The sequence below is a fragment of the Ahaetulla prasina genome, chromosome 8, assembly GCF_028640845.1.
Source record: "Ahaetulla prasina isolate Xishuangbanna chromosome 8, ASM2864084v1, whole genome shotgun sequence".
Taxonomy (NCBI): Eukaryota; Metazoa; Chordata; class Lepidosauria; order Squamata; family Colubridae; genus Ahaetulla; species Ahaetulla prasina.
The window spans coordinates 61,048,062-61,075,718 of record NC_080546.1 but is presented as its reverse complement, the minus strand read 5'-3'; the positions used below and the strand labels follow the sequence as shown (position 1 = coordinate 61,075,718).

Below are 27,657 nucleotides of genomic sequence, written 5' to 3'. Positions count from 1 at the left end.
ACAACTGTAACGCTCTCTACATGGGGCTCCCCTTGAAGAGCACCCGGAGGCTCCAACTGGTCCAGAATGCGGCTGCGCGGGTGATAGAGGGAGTAACTCGAGGCTCCCATGTAACACCTCTCCTGCGCAAGCTGGACTGGCTTCCGGTGGTCTTCCGGGTACAATTCAAGGTGTTGGTTACCATCTTTAAAGCACTCCATGGCATAGGACCGGGTTATTTACGGGACCGCCTGCTGCTACCAATAGCCTCCCACTGACCCGTGCGCTCCCATAGGGAGGGTCTCCTCAGGGTGCCGTCAGTCAAACAATGTCGACTGGCGACCCCCAGGGGGAGGACCTTCTCTGTGGGGGCTCCTGCCCTCTGGAATGAGCTGCCTCCAGGGATACGTCAACTCCTTGACCTCCGGACCTTTCGACGTGAGCTAAAGACCTTTTTGTTTCATCATGCGGGGCTGGCTTAATGTTGTTTAATGTGGGTTTTATTATAGTTTTTGTCTGTTTCGGCCTAATTGAATTAGCTTTTTAAAAAAAAATTAAATTTTTGTGAGATTTGTCTTTTATTTGGCTGTAAACCGCCCTGAGTCCTTCGGGAAAAGGGCGGTATATAAATTGAATTAATAAATAAATAAAATAAATAACATTCTAAATTAGACTTTTTTCTCTTCTAAAAATTTGTGGTAAAACCTTGTACACTTTCATTTTCAATTTTTTTAAAAATCTACTCATGGAAGAAGAAATTAATACTATTGTGATCTGCAGAACATGTTCCATGTATATGCTTATGCCCATATACCCAAACTGTATATGTACCAAATGTAAATTATTCAAGTTACTAGAAGAAAAAGTAAAGGGTCTAGAGGAAACTCTAACCGCTCTGAAACTCAAACTACAAAATGAGAAACCCCAAACCTTACAAGAATATGCCCAAATTGAACATAATAATAATCAAACAAGAAGAAAAAAAAAGAAAGGATAAATAAAATTTTAAAATTTGGACAATTGGGAAGGTGTAAACTGGAAAATTATAAAGATTGTAAATTATCAATTTATAGCTTTTAAAGGCTATAAATTTAGGGAATTTGGAGGTATAATTCTGGGATTGACTAAATTTTATTAATAACTGGCTTTGGAGTTTTTTAGATATTGGTACACAGGAATCTTAGTGGTATATTGAGAAATTTTTATATTAAATTATTACAAAATGAATCGAGACAATAAAGATGTATGAAGAAATGTTAGTGATGCTTAAAAGTATTTATGAAAATGTGACAATCATAAGGAGATGATGGGATTGTTCAAAGATAAAGATATGAGTGTAGAAGACCCACAACAAAAGGTGGAAAAAGATGAACATAATATTCAGAAGACAGATGAGAAATTAGAAGGAGTGGTGGTGGAGACAAATCAAAGTAAGTTACTGAAGAGACAGTAACAATAAGTACTAAGAATCAAATAGATAATTCTTTAAGAGTTTACAATAAAACAGAGAGAAAAAAGGAAGCTCTCCCCAAAATAAGAAAAGGGTTATGAATGGATAAGCAAATGATGCAACAGTTGGAGACAAGGGGTAAGAGGGGAAATTCAGTCTGTGCAAAAATGTTAGAAAGAAATATAAGATTCCAAGAGAGAAATATATAAGAGTTACTAAAAGTCAATAAATGAAATTCTAAAAAGGCTAGGAGACGATGGATAGAGATAAAATATATTGCAATACAATTGGTGCTTGTATTAAAAACTAATAGAAAAAAGTAGAAAGTATAAAAATAGAAAGTATATTGGGAAAATAGTAGCATGCATATTGACATATAAAAGAATTCATTATAACCACAAATATATTAAGGTTAGGAGGTGGAAGACTATGATTAGGTATATTTAAATGTATTATTATTAACAGTATGTACAAAATATATTGAAATTTATAGCTTTGAAGGATTATAAATTCAGGGTATTTAGAAATATAATCTCGGGATTGATTAAATCTTATTAATAATTGGTTTTATTGGTGTTTCTAGAAAATTGAGGTAATGGAATTATGGTGGAACATTGAGTAATACTTAACATATTAAAATATTAGTGATTCAGCAGGGGACAACAAATAAATTGTATGAAGAAATGTTATTGATGTTTAAATATATTTATGGAGAAAGTGACAAGGAATCATAAAGAGAGAATGGTACCGTTTAAAGAAAAAGATGTGAATGTAGAAGAACCCAACAAATGGGGGGGGGGATGAGTACAAATTGGGAAATAGTATTATATACACTGAGATATAAAAGAATCTGTCGTGTCCCACTCCTCCGCTGACGGCTGGGTCAGGGAAATCCGAATCAGGCTTGCCTCTGCAGCTCTGCCCAAAGTCCTAGCAAAGTCCTCAGAGCAGGCAGGAGACCAGTAAGTGACTTCAGCAAGATAAGTTCGACTTTTGCCTGACTCAGAGACTGCCAGAAAGTAGATCCTTTATATAGGCCATGGGGTGTGGCTCCATGACTCAGCACTCATTAAGGCCTGCCCCTCCCTTCCTTCTGTTGCCTCCGCCTCTCCAATCTTCTGATGCGAGGATTACTCCAATCAGCTGTTGTTGGGAGTAAACCCTCCTCAGGCTCACCTGCTGTGGAGGAGGGGGAGGGGTCTAGCTGCTCCGTTTGCCTGGGCATGGAGTCAGGGCTGGGGCAGGGAGATGCTCCTTCTTCTGCAGTTTGTGTGGGCATGGAGCCAGGACTTGGGCCGGGAGGCATACATTCCTCAGTGTTCGGGAGCAGGTAAGAAGGCCCCGGCTGCTCTGAGGGCGGGCAAGACACAACAGAATCTATTATAACTACAATGTGTATATTAAGATTAGTTGGAAGACAAAGATTATGTATATTTAATTGTATTGACCCAGTCAATACACTGTTCACAAAATCTGTACGGTTGTTAAAGGAAAATTACAAATAAAACATTTTTTTTTAAAAAAAAGAACCTAACCAAAATAATACAACCCACAGATTACTACCCTTTTCTACTACTACATGTAGGGACGAATGACACAAAAAAGAACTTGAAAACAATATTGAGTGATTACAAGCAGCTAGGCAGAAAGTCAAGGATTTAGGTGCACAAGTAGTTTTTTCATCTGTACTGCCAATGAAAGGACAACATCTGGTAAGAGAACAAAGAATTCTAGAAGTGAACCACTGGTTAAAGGGTTGGTGTTGCCAAAAAAAACTTTGGATTCCTGGACCATGGTCTGTACTATCTCCATGATGGGCTTTTGGCAAAGGATGGACTGCTCCTCACAAAGACTGGGAAGAATGTTTTTGGAAAACGACTGACTCAACTTGAAGTAAGGAGGGATGGGACAAACTCAAGACACCAAATAGGAGACATAGAAAGCATGCCCAGAGTCAAATATAAATATCTCAAGTCTGGGGAACAAATAGGGTGAACCTGAACTATTAATACATGAAGGTAGATATGATATAGTTGGAATAACAGAAATTTGGTGGGATGAAACCTGTGACTGGAACTGCTGTGACCCAGGCCCAAGTGGGTAGTAAGAAACTCAGTCCGTGAAAAAACAAACTTTATTCAAACAGCTGAGAATTACTTCATTCCCAGCGTTGTTCAACTCAAATTAAAACAAATGCCTCCCAGCACAAATTCCTCAGTTCTCTTGTAAACCTTGGTCCAATTGGCAAACTGCCAAAGTCCTTTCTTGGCAAATGTTCAGAAGTCACAAAAATAAAGACGTAGATGAAGCAGAAGACGAAGCAGAAGACGCAGCTACCAACGTTATTTTCCGGCAAAGTTCAAATGCTGGTGCTGGTCTGTTTTAAGCGTTATGGGAGGGGCCAATCATCTCTTGGCTCTACTCCCAAGTTGTCCTTTTTGCATGAGTTGCTCTTGCCTTCTGACAGCTCTTCTCCTGCGTGCATTAGGAACAGGCTCCTCCTGTTCCTCTGCTTCACTACTATCATTCTCTGGAGGCTCTGGAGTCCGCACCTCACTTCCCGATGGCCCTGGCCTCACCTCAGCCTCATCGCTGTCCGACTCAGTTGCCAGCTCCATTGGCTTCTGATGGACCACAACAGGAACATACTGATAGAAGGCTACAAACTGTTCAAAAAAACCCAGACCCCATAAAAGGAGTTGCACTGTATGTAAAGGACTGCTATATTGCTATAGAAATGTATGAAACCAAAGATGAAAACCTCCTAGAATGCATATGGGTCAATATAAAAGAAAAAAAGAATAACATGGCCATAGGTGTATACTATAGGCCATCCAATCAAGCAGAAAAAATAATGTCCTTTTTGCTAACCAACTAACAAATATATGTAGGAAACACACTACAATAGTAATGGGGGACTTTAATCACCCTGACATCAATTGGAAGACTAATTCTGCATCAGGTGAGAAATCAAATAGGTTCCTAATCAACCTAGCTGACAACTTTGTTGTCCAAAAGGTAGAGGAGGCAACTAGAGGGACAGCCATACTGGACTTAATTCTTACAAACAGAGAAGAAGTGATAGAGGGAGTTGAAACTGCAGGAACCTTGGGTGAGAGTGACCATGTCATAATAGAATTCAGCATAACACAAACACAAGCAATAGAACATAATGATACCAGAGTCTTAGATTTTAAAAAGGCAGATTTTAATAAATATATAGAGAACTTGGGAAAGATTCCTTGGATGAAAATCCTAAAGGGGAAAATAACTCAAGAAGCTTGGGAAACTCTGGAAAATATGATCATAAAAGCTCAGACCAGCAAAATACCAATGAGAAAGAAAAACAAGAAATCCAAGAAGAAACCAGCATGGCTGCACAAAGATCTCTCTGACAAAGACAAAAAGGACAAGTACAAAAAATATAAAGAGGGACACACAACTAAGGCAGAATATCAGCAGATAGCCAGAATCTACAAAGACTAAGTCAGGAAAACAAAGGCTCAGAATGAACAGAGACTTGCAACAAAAGTCAAAGATAACAAAAAAAAGTTTCTTCCAACATATAAATAACAAGAAAAAAAAATCAAGGAAACAGTCCACTAAAGAGGGAAGACTGCAAGGTAGTAACAGGCAATAGAGAGAGCAGAACTGCTCAACTCATTCTTTACATTGTCTTTGTGCAAAAAGAAACTACAGCCCAACCTACCAAAAACGTAACTGTAAAAAACAGATTGGAAATAAAAGTTAAAATAAGCAAAAAAATAGTAAGAGAACACCTGTCTGATTTTGACAAATACAAATCACCGGGACCTGACAGACTATATCACAGAGTTCTAAAGGAACTGGCAGATGTCATCTCAGAACCACTGTACCATATCTTTCAATAATCCTGCAGCACCGGGAAACTACCAGAGGACTGGAAAAGAGCTGATGTGATTCCCATCTTCAAAAAAGGGGGGAAAAACAGACCCAGGAAACTACAGACCGATCAGCCTAACCCAGGAAGATATTAAAAAAACAGATCTGCCAACTTCTAGAAACGAGTTAAGTAATAACTAGCAGTCAGCACAGGTTTATTAAAAACAGATCGTGCTAAACCAATCTTATTTCATTCTTCAACATAGTGATTAAATTAGTAGACCAGCGAAATACTGTGAACATAATATACTTAGACTTCAGCAAGGCATTCAACAAAGTAGACCACAACCATTTCTTGGTAAAATAGAAAAAAGTGGGATAGATAGCATCACCACCAGATGGATTCATAACTGAATGACAAACCGTACTCAACGAGTAGTCCTTCATGGGTCTACATCTATATGGAGGGAAGTAAGCAGTGCGGTACCACAAGGTTCTGTCTTAGGCCCAGTACTCTTCAGTATCTTCATAAATGACTTAGATGAGGGAATAGAAGGGGAACTTAACAAATTTGCAGATGATACTAAGCTAGCAGGAATAGCTAACACCCTAGAAGATAGGCTCAAGATGCAGATGGATCTTGACAGACTTGAACACTGGGCCCTATCTAACAAAATGAAATTCAATGTAGAGAAAAGTAAAGTCTTACACTTAGGCAGGAAAAACCAAAAGTACACATATACCCTGTTTCCCTGAAAATAAGACATCCCCTAATAATAAGCCCAATCGGGCTTTTGAGTGCATGCGCTAAAATAAGCCTCCCCCTGAAAATAAGCCCTCCCTGAAAATATTTTAACGCAGAACTGGAAATCAGGTAAGATGGCAAGAGGAGCCCCACCATGCTCCACGCACCCCAAAATAATAAGACCTTCCCGAAAATAAGGCCAAGTGTTTATTTTGGGGTTCAACAAAATATAAGACAGAGTCTTATTTTCGGGGAAACACAGTATACTGGGTGAAACCAGGTTTAGTAGCAGTAACTGTGAGAGGCATCAGCTGGGCATGGCTAGTCTAGTGAAGAGAAGGACCAGGGAAGACATGATATCAGTGTTCCAATATTTGAGGGGCTGCCACAGAGAGGAAGGGATCAAGCTATTTTCCAAGGCACCTGTAGGCCAGACAAGGAATAATGGATGGAAACTGATCAAGGAGAAATTTAACCTGGAAATAAGAATAAATTTTCTGACAGTGAGAACAATCAACCACTGGAACAGCTTGCCTTCGGAAGTTGTGGGAGCTTCATCACTGGAGGCTTTCAAGAAGAGACTGGACTGCCATTTGTCAGAAATAATGTAGGGTCTCCTGCTTGGGCAGGGGGTTGGATTAGATGACCTACAAGGTTTCTTCCAACTCTGTTAATCTGTTAAATATCTGTTAAAATAAACGAGTGAGTTGGGCAAATGTTCATTTTTCATTTACTTGCATAATAATTATGCACACTAATAGTTGCCCAATAATTGTGCACAAATAGATATTCTCCTAAGAAAGCCAAAATCTCACTTTTACTTTCTTCAATATTCAAGTTTGATGTTTATTAACATTTTGGATTGACAAAGAGCACTGTAGTTGTTCAATAATAAAATTAATCTACAAAAATACAACTTGCCTAATAATTGTGCACACAATGTAGTTTGAAAATGGTATTAGTATGAAAACAGTACATCATGAGAAGAGGAATCTATTTATATGTACCAATATGTGTTGCTCAAGCACAGTACCACAATATCTTCACTTTTTCTTTAAAATGTCCATATGCATTTATATTATATATGGACATATTTTCAGGTAGCCAGTATTTTTTTATTCCTGCTATCTAATACCATTTGGAGGATCTCAAAAAAAAACCTTTTGTGGCCACTTCAAGTGCCTCACATATGTGCATGTGTCAGGACTGTCATTAACGTAAATTGGCAATTACCTGGAAAAAAATTGTATACTAGTACCCCTAGCAACCATTTTAATTTTCTTTAAGTACTAAATATGAAGCTGATACAATTGTACAATAGAAATTTTGGAAAAATACCCACCCCATCTTTTATATAGCTATGTGCCCAGGTTTTGAAACTCTCATGTTCAAAAAATATGAATCTTATGTGACAAACAGGTAACTGAACCCAAAACTCACCTGGAGCAACCATGTTGACTTGAATGTTCTTTTGTGCTACTTCTTTAGCAAAAGAGCGTGAGAATCCAACTAATCCTGCTTTGCTAGCACTATATGCACTTTGACCTGCATTGCCTTTTAATCCAACAATACTTCCTAAAATAAACACAAAAGTAATAAAGCTTTTCAAAAGTTCAAAATTTGTAATTGTACACATTCAACTTACAATAACAGTATTGAATATTGATAACTTTTAATTTTAAAAAATTGCCCATTTTATTCAATTTGTTTGAAGGACTTACAATGAAGATTCAAACTGTCATTTGTATAAAATAACTTACATATAACCAATGTATACTTGAAGATTTAAATTAATATACCAACAGTAATTGTAGTGAATTTTATATATATATATATATATATATATATATATATATATATATATATATATATATATATATATATATATATATATATATATATATATATATATATATATATTTGTTTCGTAGGTTTTCACGGGTATAGGTATGTAAGTGTGACAAAAGCAAAAATTTTATTCCTTCTTTCCATCCATCAGTATTTGTGCCCTGCTTTTCTATTTTTAGTTCCTGATTTATATCATAAAGCTAACATTTAAATGTAACCTATGTGTAATTTAAAAAAATTGTTGGAATTTGAGTTTCTTATATAATTATGGTTGTAAGCATTTTGGAATCATTTGAAAAACACCAGTATACCCAATGCCGACAAACTACAATTATGAGCCTAATTCCAGATGCTACAGAAGCTTCCTTCCCTCATTTTCTAAAACCAGAAAATTTAAAAGGCTTATTAATGTAATTGTTTATTAGAGCTGATATGACCCTCCAGCTAAAACAAAAATCTTTTCTTAGTAATATACATAGTACAAAAATAAATAATAAAAGGAAACTTATATGAGAATCTCTCCATAGAGTTGATACAATAATGTAAAATAAATTGTAACTGAAATATTGGTCTGGATCTGAAGGCTTGTGAATCCCAAGTGTTTTTCTTTTTTCCCCATATATGTGCCGAGGTAGGGATCTGCAATTGCAATGAAAAATGTAATTTGGAAAATGCATAACCAGGTGTATTTCACTTGGTGGCACCTCTTAAAATAAAAATGCCTTTAATGGTTTGCATATAACTACATGCTTCCTGCACACTACAAATTATCTTTCCTCTATTGATGCTTAGCTGCAATAGGCATTATTAGGAGAAGAGTTCATACAGAGCTGTAACTTCTAAAGTAGGGATGTCAAACTCAAGGCCCGTGGGCTAGATCTGGCCCCGCGAGGCGGTTAGATCTGGTCCATGGGGTCCCACTGGAAACAGCAAAGGCCATCCTGGTGACCTGCAACCTGGTGGTGGCCATCTGGGGTATGGCCAGCCAGAGATCTGTGGTGCTACCTCAGCCGCACCCCCTGGGCGTGCACACAGGAAGCGGCGAACACACGGGGCCTGGCATCCCTGGGGACTGCGTTCTGAGCACTTCCCTTTCACCCAGGATGCCAGCCCTTATGTGCTTGCCGCCTCCTATATGCATGTCCAGGGAGTGATGCCAAGACAATGTCATTGATCAAAGACTGTCCACTGTCTGGCCCATATTGCTGCTACTAGGTTGCAGCTCAGCGCCACATCCTGGGACTGCCCTACCTCCACATGGTAAAGCCACAATGTCTCCCCTCCCTTCAACCCTTCCTGAGCATGGAGGAAGGAAGGAGATAGAAAGGAGACAGAATGGGACCTTTAGGCCATGGGGCTTCTGCCTGCCAGTGTGCGATGGGCAATAGGTGATTGCAAGGGCTGTGGGGGGGGGATGTGACAGGTGAGTAGCGGTGGCGTGTGGCTTCTGGCATTGCGAGGGGGGAAGCAGAACTGCCCTCTTGGCATCAGGCATTGAGTCAGTCCAGGCATGTGGGCAACAGAGGGGAGAGTGGACAAAAAGGAAAGCCACTGCTCTGCAGGTTGTTTTTTTAACTTACCAGAGGCTCTGGACAGAAGCTTCCCATTTTGATCCCTCCTCCATTGTTGCCTCTGCTCACTTCTCCCAGACCCACACGTGTGTTTCTTTGTGTGTGTGTATACGTGCATCAGGGGGAGGTGTCCAGCAGCAGGTACTCGGCGGCCCACTGTGATCACCGTACTGACCCTCCAAGAAGCAGCATGGGGACGGCGATGGCACCGGCAACAGGCAGAGTCAGGGGCAAGCACATGATGCAGACCACCGGATGCATCTGCTCCATCCCACGTGGCTGGGACGGGGCAGGTGGCTGCCTGACACATCCTGACACATCCAGCAGGCCAGACCTCACCCATGTGCCTCTGCCTCCGGCTACTGCTGCCCAGGCCAAGACAAGGTGAGACAGGGGGTGGGGGTGGCTGCTGCTGGACACAATCGGTCCATCTACTCTGCCCCATCTTTTTTTGCTTGCGGTTGGAGAGCAGGTTGCCGCTGGTCATCTCCTCAGCCACCTCACCAGTCTTGCCTTTGACCTGCGCATGGAGTGTGTTCCCCTCATGCACCTGATGCATCTTGGCACCGCTGTGGGTCGCTATCACCACTGAGGCCACCAGTAGTTTGCACAGGTCCATTAGGCCATTGCAATCTCCACCTGGAGTACCAGCACAAAGGAAGTGAAGCAGTCAGCTAGAAAGCCCAAGTACAGGTGGAAAAGCACATCCAGGCCCAGCAGGTAAGAGGCAGCCACCGTGAGCAGGAAAAGCTGGATCCCTATCAGTGCCATGTCCACCCAGGGCCAGCCAGGATCTCATGCCTCTCCCCATCTGGGCCTGGGCGCTGATAGGGATCTGGCTTTCTCTTCTTGCAGTGGTGTCTTTTGCCTGCTGGGCCTGGGCAAGCTCTAACACCTCTATTCGGCCTTTCTAGCTGGCTGCTTCACCTCCTTCTGACTGGATGGATCTGCTGAGTGATGGCGGCGACAGTCCACAGTGGGGCAAAGGTGCATCGGGTGCACGAGGAGAATATATTCCATATGCAGGCCAAGGTTAAGACCCGCAAGGGGTACGAGGAGATGACCAGCAGTGGCCTGTTCTCCAACCGCAAGCAAAAACAGACAGTGGGACAGAATAAGCACATCCAGCATCATGTGCCTCCCCACCTGCTGCTGATGCCACTGCTGCGCCTGCTGCTTGGACGGCTAGCCCGGTGGTGGCAGCAGGCTCCAGAGCCGCAGAGTGTGCCAGCTAAGGGAAAGGGCGGTGAGCGTGAAAAAGCACCTTTGGGACAACCATGACCTGGATAATAATAATAATAATAATAATAATAATAATAATAATAATAATAATAATAATAATAATAATAATAATAATAATAATAATAATAATAATAATTTAATTTTTATACCGCCCTTCTCCCGAAGGACTCAGGGCGGTGAACAGGCAGATAAAATAATGCAATATATTACAATAAAAACACTCTTTAAAAAACTTATTCAATGGCCTAAAATTTAAAATACAATACAAAATATAAAATAAAGCCCACTAAAATCCATATTTAAAAAACCCCGTTTAAGCCAGTCCTGCTCGAAAGAATAGATACGTCTTCAGCTCGCGGCGAAAGGTCCAGAGGTCAGGAAGTTGTCGAAGTCCTGGGGGAAGCTCATTCCAGAGGGTAGGTGCCCCCACAGAGAAGGCTCTCCCCCTGGGGGTCGCCAGCCTACACTGTTTGGCTGACGGCACCCTGAGAAGACCCTCTCTATGGGAGCATACCGGCCGGTGGGAGGCATGTGGTGGCAGAAGGCGGTCCCGAAGATATCCCGGTCCTATGCCATGGAGCGCTTTAAAGGTGGTAACCAGCACCTTGAAGTGCACTCGGAAAACCACAGGTAGCCAGTGCAGCCTGCACAGGATCGGTGTTATATGGGAGCCACGATTCTGAACCAACTGAAGTCTCCGGGTGCACCTCAAGGGGAGCCCCATGTAGAGAGCATTGCAGTAGTCCAGGCGAGAAGTGACGAGGGCATGAGTGACCGTGCATAAGGCATCCCGGTCTAGAAAGGGGCGCAACTGGCGGACCAGGCGAACCTGGTAAAAAGCTCTCCTGAGAATGACTGAGAATCTCTACAGACTCCTTTAAAGTATCAGTTTATCCTGAAATGTTTATCCTGAAATGTAAAGTACTTTCTGTAGGTAAAAGATACCACATACAAAGGAGAATTTCAGACCCAAAATATTAGGGATAACTTTTATAATAACTTTCAGATATATTAACTTATGCAAGGGTATTTTTAAACACTGGTTATATTATTTCCAGAAAAAAATGTATTAAATATGTATTAAATACTAAATGTATTAAATATGTATTAAATACTAAAATAATGAATCCAAGTTTGCTTAGGTAGACATACCAACATTAACAATAGCACCACTCTGCTGTTGAATCATACTTTTTACAGCAGCTTTACATGTCAACATGGTTCCCAAAAGATTGGTCTGAAGCTGGGATAGCATATCTTCAGACTTGGTTCGCAATAGTAGTCCATCCCTGGAATCAAGAAAAAACCTCAGTTGTATTTAATTGATTTTAGTTGGTCAATTCTGAATTTATTCTAATAATTTAACTTACTATATTTATTAAAAGAATGTTGATGACTAAGAATTAACTATCACTTTGTATGTTTCCATATTTTACCTACATATCTTCACTTAAACTATCATACTGTAACTGCAATATATTTGAAGTTCTGGTCTTACAGAAGTTTAGATATCTTTTAATATGAAACTGATATACAGAAAACACTATATAATTCTGTTTAGCATTTTATCAGTTTATAGATTCAAGGAAATTAAAAGGATATGTCAAGATTATGTTTCGATCTTCCTGTATTCAGTTAAGTCAGGTGTTCTGTGAAACAATGTGGTCATGTGGCTAATTCTGGATCTATGGATGTGAACAGAGCTGTGACATCAAATGAGGCCATGATTTTGTCCTCCATCTATAGTCACATCCCTGATTGTTTGAAGGCACTGTAATGGAGTGTTAATGGAGTGTTTGCTTCCTCTTGTGAAGTGCCCAAGCCTTTTTGCTATTTCTTTTGCAATGTTGTATGTAGGGGTCCCTGGTAGTGATATGATTGGATGGAGGGGTATGTCAGGTTGCTGCAATTTGGGGTGTTCATAGAAGCGTGGAAGGATGGGTCCGCTGCTTTTCATCCGTTCCACCGCACACCTGACTTAATTGAATACATGAAGATTGAAACACTGAGGATTATGGATCTCATAAACCTCTGCTTAACTACATATTTCCAATTTGATGGATAAATTTACCAACAAATTAAAAGTACATCTATGGGATTACCACTTGCAGGACTTATAGTGGAGGTTGTTATGCAATGTCTAGAAGCTATAACACTTCCACAAATACAATCAAAAATATGGATCAGATATGTAGACGACACGTTCACCATAATAAAAAAGGACCAATTAGAGAATACCCACAGAACTATCAATAATTTTTTTAAAGGAATCCAATTTACTAGAGAAGAAGAAAACAATTCCTCACTACCCTTCCTGGGCATCCTGATCAGTCAAGGTCACAATGGCAAACTAGAAACACACGTATATAGAAAAACCATCCATACTAACCAGATGCTCCACTACCAAAGCAACAACCCAACCTCCCACAAGAGAAGCTGTATAAGGACTTTATTTAGATGAGCTCAAATGCACTGCAGTAACAGCGAACAGCAGAAAAAGAAAATGGAGCATCTATACAATATATTCCAACAAAATATCTATCTATATTTTTTCTATAATTTTTGTATTTTATTCTCTAAACTGCATGCTGCTTTTTATACAAGGTATTTTCATATGTTACAATATGTGAAACTAACCTGTTGATACCTGCAGCATTAACCAGATAGCGTATATGACCTAATTTGTTCTCTATTTCTTTAAAAGTTTTTTGGATGGCTTCTTCTTTGGTGATATCACAACTCAGTGCAAGATGACCTGCTGTGTTAAAATGAAATTCATGATGACATGTAAATTACTCAAAATCAGATTTGCAATTCTTAAAGTGGAACTATTGTAAAAAGTAGTAGTAATATTTAGATAACTGAAAACATCAAACAGTAAGGATGCAATTTTTTTCTGAACACTATTCATCAGTGAAAAATATTATTTTGTTAAAATATATCCAGGTCTTCAGCTCCTGATCAAACTGCAGGATATTAATCCAACATAACACATTTTTCCCATAAAAAAATAAAGTTACTTTCCAAGTGTCTACAATTTAAAACAATTTAGCAAATTTCCATTAAATAATTGTCTGTTTTAGTAGTTCCATATGCTAAAGTACTGTGAAAAACAAATATCAACACTTACTTACCTCCTAATCTATCCACAGTAGCTTGAGCCCTGTCCAGATTTCTTGCTATAACAGCCAGGCAATATCCTTTCTGTGCCAGGAGCTGTGCAACAGCCTGACCAATTCCCCCAGAACCTCCAAAAATGGCACAAACCTTTGACATCTCCAAAATATAATTGACAAATAATTACTATTATTGATAGTTAATAGACATATATTGCTCCTGCATATGAAATAACATCTTTCGGTTTCTACTTCTGCAATTATTTAGAATATATACAGTTTCCCCCAAAATAAGACATCCCCTGATAATAAGCTCAATAGGGCTTTTGAGCGCATAGCAATAAGGCCAAGCGCTTATTTCAGGGTTCAAACAAATATAAGACAGGGTCTTATTTTTGGGGAAACATGGTATTATAAAATCTGTTCCAAAAATGGAGTAAAAGGAACTATCATCAACATGTAGGTAGCTGACAATTTACAGATTAACAGAGTTGGAAGGGACCTTGTATTTCTCTGACTATTGAGTCTAATGGATTCTGATTCCATTCAGATTTGGAAATATTGCCACATTTAATTTCCAATGTACCAAAGGTCTGAATTTTTGAGATAATATTTAAGTGAAATATTCCTGTTAACCCATACTTTGAGATTATGTCCAAACCTTTTTATACTCTGCATAAATTCTTCCTAACACTGCCAAAAGCTGACTTGAAAAGTTAGTTTTCATCTGCACTGTGAAGATAATAGCCACAATTAAATATTATCCATTTTAATATAGGTAGTCCTCAACTTACGACCACAATTGAGGCCAAAATTTCTGTTGCTAAGTGAGACACTTGTTAAGTGAGTTTTGCCCCATTTTACGACCTTTCTTGCCATTTATCACTGCAGTTGTTAAATTAGTAATACCATTATTGGTATTGGGTGGATTCGGGTGGGACGGTGGAGGCAGCTCTTGAGAATATTATTTGGGGAGAATTCGATTCTGTGACTCCTGAGGACATGGACAGGATACTGAGAGGACTGAATGCTACCACATGTTTATTGGACCCATGTCCCTCCTGGTTGGTACTGGCCACACAGGAGGTTACATGAGGCTGGCTTCAGAGAATTGTTAACGCTTCTTTGAAGGAGGGTATCTTCCCCACAGCCTTGAAAGAGGTGGTGGTGAGACCCCTCCTCAAGAAGTCTTCCCTGGATCCAGCTATTTTATCGAACTACCGTCCGGTCTCTAACCTTCGTTTTGTGGCGAAGGTTGTTGAGAGTGTTGTGGCACATCAGCTCCCTCGGTACCAGTCCGGCTTCCGGCCTGGGTACAGCACGGAGACGGCTTTGGTCGCGTTGGTTGATGATCTCTGGAGGGCCCGAGATAGGGGTTGTTCCTCTATCCTGGTCCTACTTGATCTGTAGCGGCTTTTGATACCATCGACCATGGTATCTTGCTGCAGCGGTTGGGGAGCCTGGGAGTGGGGGGCACTGTTTTTCGGTGGTTCTCCTCTTATCTCTCCGACCGCTTGCAGACAGTGTTGGCGGGGGGGCAGAGATTGACTGCGAGGCACCTCACGTGTGGGGTGACACAGGGGTCGGTTCTCTTGCCCCTCCTGTTCAACATCTATATGAAACCGTTGGGGGAGATCATCCGTGGTTTTGGGGTGAGTTGCCAGCTGTATGCTGATGACGAGTGTCCATTTCCACCCCGGATCACCCCAACGAAGCCATCGATGTGATGTCCCGGTGCCTTGAAGCCGTTCGGGTCTGGATGGGGACGAACAGACTTCGACTCAACCCATCCAAGACGGAGTGGCTGTGGATGCCGGCATCCCGGTACAGTCAGCTAGTTCCGTCGCTGACTGTGGGGGGCAAGTCACTGCCCCCAGGGAATTGGTTCACAGCTTAGGCGTTCTCCTAGATGCACGGCTGTCATTGGAAGAACACTTGACGGCCGTTGCCAGGGGAGCTTTTTATCAGGTTCACCTGATCCGCCAACTGCGTCCCTTCCTGGACCGGGATTCGTTATGCTCGGTCACTCATGCCCTCGTTACCTCCCGCCTGGATTACTGCAATGCTCTCTACATGGGGCTCCCCTTGAAGAGCACCGAGAGAGTTCAACTGGTACAGAATGCGGCTGCGCGGGGGATAGAGGGAGCGTCTCGGAGCTTCCATATAACACCTCTCCTACACAAGCTGCACTGGTTGCCGGTGGTCTTCCGCGTGCAATTCAAGGTGTTGGTGATCACCTTTAAAGCGCTCCATGGCATAGGACCAGGTTACTTACGGGACCGCCTACTGCCGCCAATAGCCTCCCATCGACCTGTGCGCTCCCACAGGGAGGGTCTCCTCGGGGTGCCGTCAGCTAAACAATGTCGGCTGGCGGCCCCCAGGGGAAAAGCCTTCTCTGTTGGGGCACCTACCCTATGGAACGAACTGCCTCTGGGGCTACGCCTTCTTCCCGACCTCCGGGCCTTTAAGCGCGAGCTCAAGACTTTTTTGTTTCAACAAGCAGGGTTGGCCTAAGAGTAATTTTTAATTGAGTGGTTTTATTTCTTGTTATTTTAATATTTGGCCTTATGGTTTCAGATTTTTAAATTTCAAATACTGTGTTTTAATTTTTGTATATGTCTTTTTAACTTGGCTGTAAACTGCCCTGAGTCTTCGGAGAAGGGCGGTATAGAAATGTAAATAATAAATAAATAAATAAATAAATTATTAATCTGACTTCTCAATTGACTTTGCTTGCCAGAAGATTGGAAAAGGTGATCACATGACCCTAGGACACTGCAACCATCATAAATAGGAGTCAGTTGCCAAGCATCTGAATACTGATCATGTGACCATGGAGATGTTGCAACAGTCATAAGTGTGAAAACAGTCATAAGTCATTTTTTTCAGTGCCATTATAACTTTGAATGTTCACTAAACAAACTATTGTAAATTGAGGATTACCTGTATTTAGTCTTTTAAAGAGTTAAAACTGCAAGAGGATATCAAAGTCTATCCATTAAATTCATGGCAGAGATCAGATACAAGTCTCGGATTTTTAATTTAGCTGAGCCTCTTAACTATAGTATTACATTCGTAATACAGATTTTTTTTTCTTCCTAGCATTTTCCCACAAGTGCAGGATTCACTTTTTTTCAGATCAACCAAATGTTGCTCTATTTAGTTGTAACAGGGACAGACCGGCTGGCTTGTCAAACCCAAGCTTGACATCATAGGCTGAGAAGAATGACTGGCCCGAAGTCACCAAGCCAGCTTTCATGGCTGAAACAGGACTAGAACTCACTAGAAACTAGAACTCCTAGTTTCTAGACTGGTGCCTTAACCACTAGATCAAACTAGCTCTCTTACATGCCTAACACATACTGTACTGTAATAGTAGTCAATGGAAATATTCCATGTTATTTCAGTCTCTGAAGTATATGAATAAGGAAGAATGTACAAAGTCAGCTTGACCCATCAGTGCCAACCTCAGGATTTTCCACCATTCTACTTTCTGTGCATTGCCTTACATTTCTTTGGAAATGCTAGCCACTGTTGTGTCTTATTTCATGTCCCATATGAAAATGCACAAATGATGTATCCTATGTTCAGGCAGCAAAGGAGTAATTTATTTGCATTACAGTTTTCTGTATATGCAGAAAGTAACTTCTCCAATGTATTTGTTATGTTTAAGCAAGCTAAAACATCTTTATTAATACACACACAGATGTTAAATGAAGAAATTAAAACCTCTAAAAATGATATGGGGGGAAAAATAGAATATCTGTTTTTGTGAACTTATGATCTATTCTGTTTTCTCCCCATATCATTTCTCTCAGTATCATTCTGCAATACTGTGGTTTACAATATTTACAAAAGTAATGCTAGATGTGTTTCATCTTCATAAATGATTTAGATGAGGGAACAGAAGGAAAACTCATCAAATTTGCAAATGACATCAAACTTGCAAGAATAGCCAACATGCCAGAAGATAGGCTCAAGATCCAGATAGTTTTTGGTAGACTTGAACACTGGCTTATCTAACAAAATGAAATTCAATGTAGAGAAAAATAAGATTTTACCCTTAGGCAAGAAAAACCAAATGTTTATTACAGATTAAGTGAAACCTGGCTCAATAGCAGTAACTGTGAGAGAGATCTTGGAATCCTAGTGAACAGTCGCTTAAAAATGAGTCAGCAGTGTGCTTCAGCCACCAAAAAAGCCAATGCATTAACAGAGGAATAGAATCAAGATCACGAGAAGTGATACTACCACTTTATAATCCCCTGGTAAACTACACTTGAAATACTGCATCCAGTTTTGGTCACACACTGGAAAGTGTGCAGAAAAGAGCGATAAAGATGATTGGGGGGCTGGAAGCTAAAACATATAAAGAATGGTTGCAGGAATTGGGTATGTCTAGTGAAAAAAAAGAACTAGGAGTGACATGATAGCAATGTTCCATTATTTGAGAGGCTGCCACAAAGAAGGGGTCAACCTATTTTCCAAAGCACCAGAACGCAAGACAAGAAGCAATGGATGGAAAATGAAAGAGAGAAGCAACCTAGGAGAAATTTCCTGACAGTAAGAACAATCAATCAGTGGAACACCTTGCTTTCAGAAGTTGTGGATGTTCCAACACTGGAGGTTTTTAAGAAAAAACTAGACAGCTATTTGTCTAAAATGGTATAGGGCACGGGTGTCAAACTCACGTAGTCATGGAGGTATCACGTGACGTATCCAGACTTTTTCCCCCTTTGCTAAACCTGATGTGGGTGTGGCCAATGCATGATGCATCCGGTTCATGGGCCGGGAATTTGATAGCCCTGGTATTGTTGTGACCCAGGCCCAAGTAGGTAGTAATAAACTTAGTCCGTGGAAAAATAAACTTTATTCGAACAGCTGGGAATTACTTCATTCCCAGCATCATTCAACTCAAAGTAAAACAAATGCCTCCCAACACAAATTCCTCAGTTATCTCACAAACTAGGCAAACTACCAAAGGCCCTTCCTGGCAAATGTCCAGAAGCCACAAAAACAAAGACATACGTGAAGCAGAGAACGGAGCTACAACATTGTTTTCCGCAAGCTGAAACACCAGTGCTGGTCTGTTTTAAGCCTTATGGGAAGGGCCAATCATCTCTTGGCCCTACTCCTGAGTCGTCCTCTCTGCTTGAGCTGCTCTTGCCTTTTGGCAGCTCTTCTCATGCGTGCATTAGGAACAGGCTCCTCCTGTTCCTCTGCCTCACTACTATCAGTCTCTGGAGGCTCTGGAGTCCGCACCTCACTTCCCGATGGCCCTGGCCTCACCTCCGCCTCATCGCTGTCCGACTCCGTTGCCAGCTCCGTAGGCTGCTGACGGACCACAACAGGTATAGGGTCTCTTCCTTGGATTGGACCAGAAGACTTCCAAAGTCCCTTCCGACTCTATTATTCTGTATCTGTGTGGTTAAGTGTCTTATAATTCATATCTTTCAACCCTTGAAGACTGAATCATCAAAACAGACTAAAGGTTGAATATTTATACAGTCCTCCTAAATGTAAACATTGGGTAACCACAACCCACATTCTCTTTGCAATGGTTATGAATTACATCTGTTTGGAATAAAACTTGAAATTATAAATGCTGCAAAGAGCATGGATGACAAAGCCATTCATTATCATGCCATTGTCAATATCTGCCATTTTTACTGAACTGTAGACAACTGGATAATTAGTGAATTTAATATTCAATTGTGCTTATTCTCTACCAGAGGCATTCTTTTCTTCAAACATCAGAAAGCAGAATAAACAACAATATCCTGAACTGGTTGAAATAAACCAGTTTTTTATTGTTGATTTGGAACAAGATCACAAAAGGTCCCTGATGGGTCCAGCCAAAGATACAGCTAACTAAACTTGTTTTCCACAAAGCCCAGCAATATATACAGATAATCTTTGAGATAAGATCATAATGGAGCCTGCCTATTATGGTTGCATCTCATAACAACCATTAAGTGAAGTGACTCACTTAACAACCCTCCCATCCCTGCTCTCCCCATTGAATTATTAAATTAACATGCAGGTTATTAAGTGAAGCACAGGTTGCCTTGGAGGTGGGGGAGGGCCTTGGCGGCCTAGCACAGACCCAGACCCACCTGCCCCTGCCTTTCCAAGGCCTTCCCCACTCCCCAAGATACCCCATATTCCTTTTCCAGGGCTGTCTTAACGCATGGGCCTGATGGGCAAGTGCCTGGGGGCCCGAGCATAGGGGCCCCATACTAATCTGTGTGTTAAACGTTCAATGCACTTGTATCATTTAAATACAGCAACATATTTATTACATTTTACTGCATTTTTAAATTAATACTAACATGCAAATATATGTTTAATTTTATCGACCATTTACATTTTTATTTCTGTGAGTAGTTGTCGTAGGGGCCCCAGTACACTGCTTTGCCCAGGGCCCATAATGCTGTTAAGATGTCCTTGTCATGCCCTTTGGGTTCCCACAGGCCTTTTCCCACTCCCACCATATCCTCCCAAGCCTTTGGCCTTATTCCACTCCACCTGGCTAAATACTCTCCTCTTCATTTACCCTTTGAAGAGCTCTGAAGCTTTGCATAGCACTAGAACATGTCACCTGCTTGCTCAACCAGGGTTGCAATTCCAGAATCTTGCTGCAGTATAGTGCAACTTTATTAAATCAGCAAAATGGAATGCTGGGTGGGGTGGTGGTGACCCAAAAATGGCTGCCACTGCCTGGTTGTGGATGGGTACAAATGGCAGCTATGAGACAAACTGCTTCGTTTTCTTAATGAGGTTTCACAACACTGCAGAAGATTGCACAATCAAATCATGCAGCCAAGCAACAAAGTGACTTGTTTCAGTACTATGGAAGGCTTCAGAATTTTTCAAAAGATAAGTGAAGATGAGTGTGCGGGATGTGATAAGATGGGAATCAGGCCTACAGCTGGTGGGGAGCCATTGCTCAGAGGAAAATGCTTGCAGGGCAGGGAGGGGGAGGAAGAGGGATAGGGAGACACGGCAGTATTTCTGTGGTCAGTTGTATTGGCAAATGAATGTGTGTCCTGCAGCAATAATTTGAGGTTCGGTCATAAATAGCAGACCCCAGACAAATATTACAGTGGCAATGTTCAGAAATTATAGGATTTGTATTTCAAAATATTACCCATATATTTCTTGGAAGTGTTTAGTAAGAAATACACAGCACAACAACTTTAAATAGTTGATTTCTGGCTGAGGATATTTAGATCAAGGAAGCTACTTTTCTTTCTGCTAAAAGTAAGCAGTTTGGTGTTAATTTTATGCACTAGTTATTTTTACCTATTTAGCTGAATTCTTTCATATTTCGAAATCAGAGTAGTGGTCCTAAATTCGTCAGGATTCAACATTATTTAATCTATGACCATCTTCCCCAATCTGGCACCCTCCTGCTGCCTTGAAGAACTAGCCGCCCCGGTGCTGGTTGCAGCGATAGAACAGAGATCCACCTCATTCAGAGGACCCCAGTTTGGAAGCAGCTAGTTTGGAGACACTCTGAACACGGGAGTTAGGACTTAAATAGCAAAGTATAGTTAAGCGGTTCCTGCAGCTCCGCACAACTATTTCCCGTAAATGTACCACCTTCTTTGTTGTCAGTCATGGAACGAAATTTAAGGCGAGCTTTTCGAGCCCAGATGTGCTTTTCGACCATGTGATGGGCAACCGTGCTTTTACATCTTGCTAGCCTACAATGTAACACGCAAAGTCGTTATTCTCGCAGCCCGAGAATCGCGTTCTCCAAACGCAGCGTTCCACTCAAGCTGCAATGACATGACGCCGCAGCTTCGGACGCTCCAGGGATGTAAGCCACAACTCTGGCCCACGCGTCCCAACACGAATGGACGTGACCACCGACCGCGACAATTGTACCTACCGCCTAAAGCGCGCAGGGCGGAATAGAGGACGGGAGAGAAGGCCGTGAGGAAGTGGGCTCGGCGAGTGGGCGGGGCGATCACGTGACCGAGACGTGGCCAATGCTGGCTACGCTTAACTAGCGACTGTGTTTCTAATCTGCTTCCTGGAAAGCGAAGAGAGTCGATTGGAAGCCTTCTTGAAGTCCCTCTTTGAAAAAAGTCCCTAGGCCGTGAGTTCTTTCGCCAAGAGTGGGCGGTCCTTAGTCTGCAAGAGGCGTGACCATCATTTGACAGACTTCCCTGACTGACATCTCTTCAGCACCGTCTTCTTTTTAGCTGCGTTCAGAGACGCCCACTATTTGGCAGTTGCAATTGTTTTGTTCTCCTTGTGTTGAACTGATACTAGATTATTTTTTAAAAAATGTTTTTTTGTGGAATTAGCAATTATTTTGCTTAATGACAGTGTTCAAGCGCTTCTCACGTTGTTAAATGCTGTTATTTATGGTTATAAGATTTGTTGTATTCACAAAACAACAGCAAGAAGTGAGGCAATGCAGGAGAACCATTAACAGTTCTTTTATTAACTACAAACAATTAACTGACGTGAGCAAGCGAGCAAGCTCTAAACTGACAGCCCTTTTATATTGGAGCTGTAAACAGCTCAGCCAATAGCAGCTCCTTAATTTTCCCGCCGGCTATAGCATCGGCGGTTAACCAATCAACTGCTGGTTACTGGTCATGTGTTCTCCAGCCGAAGACAACACCCCTCCCTTCCCGGATTGCACAAGCATAATCGGCCAAGAAGGCTGGACGTCTCCTGGCTCGCTCCGACCTGTGCAGTACAACCGTACCAGGTGCTGTTGATGGGACCCGCACAGGAACTTCACGAACTTATTTTTTTTTATATTTTTTTTTATTTTATTTGATTTTTATACCGCCCTTCTCCCGAAGGACTCAGGGCGGTGTACAGGCATAATAAAACCGACAATACAATATACAAGTTTAAAATACGATTTAAAAAACTTATTTTAAATTAGCCCAATGATTAAAATTTACCATACTAAGAAAACCCCGTTTAAAATTAATAAATTTAAACATTAAAATCCCAATTTAAGCCAGCCCTGCGCGGATAAAAAGATGAGTCTTGAGTTTGCGACGAAATGTCCGAAGGTCGGGTATTTGGCGTAAACCTGGGGGAAGTTCGTTCCAGAGTGTGGGAGCCCCCACAGAGAAGGCCCTTCCCCTGGGGGCCGCCAGCCGACATTGTTTGGCGGACGGCACCCTGAGAAGTCCCTCTCTATGGGAGCGTACGGGTCGGTGGGAGGCGTGTGGTAACAGCAGGCGGTCCCGTAAGTACCCAGGTCCTAAGCCATGGAGCGATTTAAAGGTCATAACCAACACCTTAAAGTGCACCCGGAAGGCCACAGGCAGCCAGTGCAGTCTGCGCAGGAGCGGTGTTACATGGGAGCTACGCGTAGCTCCCTCTATAACCCGCGCAGCTGCATTCTGGACTAACTGAAGCCTCCGAGCGCACTTCAAGGGGAGCCCCATGTAGAGAGCATTACAGTAATCCAAGCGAGAGGTAACGAGCGCATGAGTGACTGTGCATAAGGCATCCCGATCAAGGAAGGGGCGCAACTGCCGAACCAGGCGAACCTGGTGGAAGGCCCTCCTGGAGACGGCCGTCAAATGGTCTTCAAACGACAGCCGATCATCCAGGAGGACACCCAAGTTGCGCACCCTATCCTTTGGGGCCAGTAACTCGCCTCCAACAGCCAGCCGCGGCTGCAGCTGACTGAATCGGGGTGCCGGCATCCACAGCCACTCCGTCTTGGAGGGATTAAGCTTGAGCCTGTTTCTCTCCATCCAGACCCGAACTTCTAGGGCTTGTTTAGCCGCGCTGGATGGAAACTCGTTGGACCGGTCCTGATGTGGCCTTTGAGGTAAATCGACAGCTGGTGAAGTTGTGGGTGGACTATCAGGATTGGGCATGTTTTCTGGACGGGACTCTTTGCTTTGTACAGGTGGTGGCTGATTCGATGCGGCCAGATCTGTGTTGCTCGGTACATTGGATGGGGGCATGTGGCGGCGGCGCAGTTGATCCACATGGCGCCGCCACATGCGGCCATCTTCCAACTGAACCCGGTATGAACGGGGGCCGGTCACTTCTTCTATTTGACCTGGTAGCCACCGCGGGTCCCCCCCAAAATGCTGGGCATACACCCAATCCCCCACTTGGAATGCGCGGGCTCCACTGGTAGAATCAGGGGGTTTCTCTGGCAAGTACTCAGGGTGCAAACGATCTAACACAGTCCTCAATCGTCGGCCCATCAACAGTTCTGCCGGGCAGCGGTTAGTCATGGGGCATGGAGTTGTGTGTTGTGCCAATAGGTAGGTCGCTATTTTGTCTCGCCAATCTCCGGAAACTAATTTAGCTAGGACTTCTTTAGCTGAGCGGACTGTCCTTTCAGCCAGGCCATTCGAGGCAGGACGAAATGGAGCAATAGTGGCGTGGCGAATGCCCTGCTTTGCCAGGCATGCTTGGAAGGCCGCTGAGGTTAGCTGCGGCCCATTATCTGACACTAAAACATCAGGCAAACCATGAGTGGCAAAAACTCTCTTAAGTGCATGGATCAGTGCCTCTGAGGTGGTAGAGGTCATTGAGACAACCTCGACCCACTTAGAGTAAGCGTCAACGATAATCAACAACATGTGACCTTGGATGGGGCCGGCAAAATCTATGTGGACGCGGGCCCAGGGGCTTTTTGGCATCTCCCATTCAGTGGCCACTGCCGCTGGAGGAGCTGCTCTATGGATCTGGCACCTTGGGCACCCGGCCACCCACTCAGCGATTTCCCCATCTAGCCTTGGCCACCACAGGTAACTGCGGGCTAATGCCTTCATGCGGGCGATGCCTGAGTGGCCTTCATGCAAGACATTGAGGATCCGGCCACGGAGCTCATCTGGAATTATCACTTGGGAGCCCCAAAGTAGGCAACCTCTGATGATAGAAATTTCATGCTGCCTGACCTTGTAAGGTTGAAACTCGGAAGCCAACTGCCCAAGGGGCCACCCCCTCCTCACCCAGTCAGCCACTTGGCGGAGGGTACAGTCCTTGGAAGAGAACTTCGCCACATCTGATGCTGACACTGGAATAGCCTGGTCGTCGATAAACAGGACTGATGAGGCAGGGGCAGGGTCCTCTGCAGGAATTGGAAGGGGGCAACGGCTCAATGCGTCCGCGTGCCCAATAGCCTTGCCTGGCCTGTAGACCAAGGTGTATTGGTATGCCGCTAAGAACCCAACCCATCGTGTCATCCTTGGTGACAGGATGAGGGGGGGTTTGACGATCCCCAGCCAGGATGCCCAAGAGTGGCTTGTGGTCAGTGACAAGAGTGAATGCACGGCCGTACAAGTAATCATGAAAACGCTTGATCCCGGCCACGGCTGCCAAAGCCTCCTTATCTACCTGTCCATAGTTACGTTCTGCTGGAGACAAAGTCCTAGAAAAATAAGCAACAGGAGCTTCTGATCCATTTGGGTGCAAAAGGGGGGGTGCCCCTAGTTGAACTGTGCCCGCCAGGTTTCCGAGCATTCCATCAACCGAGGGCCCAGGGTAGGGGTGGAGGGGTGGCGGTTGTAATGAAAGAGGGTCTGGAGCCGAGAGAGACCACTGTTCCTCAGATAGCCGGCTGTGAATCCCTTCTTCTGAAGTGGGGCCATAAGAATCAGATGGGTTTGTTGATCGCGTACCTGGCTCCTTGCTACGTGACTACAGCCCTGCCTGAGCTACTGGAGGTGCTTGCCGGGGTGGCTGTTGAGATCCCCAGACTTTTGGTCATGGGTGATTTCAATCTGCCATCGGCTGGCTTGTCATCAACAGTGGTTCAGGAGTTCCAGGCTTCCATGATGGCCTTGGACCTGATTCAAGTAACTGATGGTCCTACCCACACGGGGGGATCCGCACTGGACCTGATTTATATCTCTGATCAGTGGTTTAATGATCTGGTAGTAAGAGATTTAGTGACAATACCGGTGTCATGGTCAGATCATTTTCTCCTCCGCCTAGACTTTCAGACCGCTACTCACCACTGCAGGGAGACGGAACCAATGCGTTGGTTCCGTCCCAGGTGCCTGATGGACCCTGAGAGGTTCCAGACGGAGCTTGGGCCGTTCCCTGAGGATCTTACCCACGGCACGACCGAAGAACTAGTCGCGCCTGGGAACAGGCCGCGGCTGGGGCTTTGGACCGTGTCGTGCCTTTGCGGCCTCTGACCCGGCGCAGATCTCGATTAACTCCTTGGTTCTCTGAGGAGCTGAGAGATGAAACGCCGGAGAAGACGCCTAGAGAGTGCCTGGAGGTCCAGCCGCCCGGTTGATTGGACACTAGTTAGGTCTTTTCAAAGACCTACCTAGTGGCACTGAGGGTGGCGAGGCGTTCACGCCTCCTCCTCATTGCGTCGGCAGATAACCGCCCGGCCGCCCTGTTTGGGTGACCCGTTCCTTCTTCATCAGGGGACGGGATGACCCTTACAGGACGTGCCGAGGAGTTTAGCGGTTATCTATACGATAAAATCGCTCAGCTTCGGGATAGCTTGGACCAAGATTGCGATGATCCAGATGAGATGACTGAGGCTCGTCTTGTTGATGTGGTTTGGGATGAGTTTGATTCTGTGGCTCCCGAGGACATGGACAGGTTGCTGGGGAGGCTGCATGCCACTACATGTTTACTGGACCCGTGCCCCTCCTGGCTGGTGCTGGCCACTCAGGATGTGACACGAGGCTGGCTCCGGGGTATTATAAATGCTTCTTTGATGGAAGGGGTCTTCCCCGCCGCCTTGAAAGAGGCGGTGGTGAGACCCCTCCTCAAGAAGCCTTCCCTGGACCCAGCTATTTTGGGTAATTATCGTCCAGTCTCCAACCTTCGCTTTGTGGCGAAGGTTGTAGAGAGTGTGGTGGCACGGCAGTTCCCTCAGTACCTGGAGGAAGCTGTCTATCTAGACCCGTTCCAGTCCGGCTTCCGGCCCGGGTATAGCACGGAGACAGCTTTGGTCACGTTGGTGGATGACCTCTGGAGGGCCAGGGATAGGGGTTGTTCCTCTGCCCTGGTCCTGTTGGATCTCTCATCGGCTTTTGATACCATCGACCATGGTATCCTGCTGCGCCGGTTGGAGGGGTTGGGAGTGGGAGGCACCGTTTATCGGTGGTTCTCCTCCTACCTCTCCGACCGGTCGCAGACGGTGTTGACAGGGGGGCAGAGATCGGCCGCAAGGCGCCTCACTTGTGGGGTGCCGCAGGGGTCGATTCTCTCGCCTCTCCTGTTCAACATCTACATGAAGCCGTTGGGCGAGGTCATCAGTGGCTTTGGGGTGAGTTATCATCTGTACGCTGATGATACCCAGCTGTACTTTTCCACCCCAGGCCAACCCAACGAAGCTGTTGAAGTGCTGTCCCGTTGTTTGGAGGCCGTACGGGTTTGGATGGGGAGAAACAGACTCAGATTCAATCCATCCAAGACGGAGTGGCTGTGGATGCCGGCATCCCGGTACAGTCAGCTGCAACCGCGGCTGACTGTTGGGGGTGAGTCACTGGCCCCAACGGAAAGGGTGCGCAACTTGGGCGTTCTCCTGGATGAACGGCTGTCGTTTGAAGATCACTTGACGGCCGTCTCCAGGAGAGCTTTTTACCAGGTCCGCCTGGTCCGCCAGTTGCGCCCCTTTCTTGACTGGGATGCCTTATGCACGGTCACTCATGCTCTCGTCACTTCTCAATTGGATTATTGCAATGCTCTCTACATGGGGCTACCCCTGAAGTGTACCCGGAGACTGCAGTTAGTCCAGAATGCAGCTGCGCGGGTGATTGAGGGAGCACCGCGTTGCTCCCGGGTAACACCACTCCTGCGCAGTCTGCACTGGCTACCTGTGGTCTTCCGGGTGCGCTTCAAGGTTTTGGTTACCACCTTCAAAGC

The 27,657-nt window shown here is 43.8% G+C and overlaps 2 protein-coding genes across 5 annotated transcripts in view; both read right to left on the bottom strand.

Moving 5' to 3' along the window:
• The window catches only part of CBR4 (carbonyl reductase 4), a 28,308-nt gene extending 6,310 nt beyond the window's left edge, over positions 1–21,998 (bottom strand). The window contains exons 1-6 of one of the 4 annotated variants that reach the window (XM_058193130.1): positions 21,710–21,934; positions 13,831–13,972; positions 13,334–13,454; positions 11,849–11,985; positions 7,476–7,610; positions 6,571–6,721 (exon numbers count right to left, since the gene is read on the bottom strand). In XM_058193130.1, the coding sequence (XP_058049113.1) occupies positions 6,714–6,721; positions 7,476–7,610; positions 11,849–11,985; positions 13,334–13,454; positions 13,831–13,972 (543 nt within the window). In that variant the 5' untranslated portion in view covers positions 21,710–21,934 and the 3' untranslated portion in view covers positions 6,571–6,713. Of the gene's footprint in view, positions 1–6,570; positions 6,722–7,475; positions 7,611–11,848; positions 11,986–13,333; positions 13,455–13,830; positions 13,973–21,709 lie in introns of those variants that run through there. The other 3 variants (XM_058193129.1, XM_058193128.1, XM_058193127.1) reach the window with 3 other exon arrangements.
• On the bottom strand, positions 21,545–25,007 carry LOC131203496 (uncharacterized protein K02A2.6-like). The gene is made up of 2 exons (XM_058193803.1): positions 23,562–25,007; positions 21,545–21,712 (listed from the first exon to the last, which is right to left on the bottom strand). Exons 1-2 carry the CDS (start codon positions 25,005–25,007, stop codon positions 21,545–21,547), a joined length of 1,614 nt encoding a protein of 537 aa, XP_058049786.1.
• Positions 25,008–27,657: the final 2,650 nt, after the last annotated feature.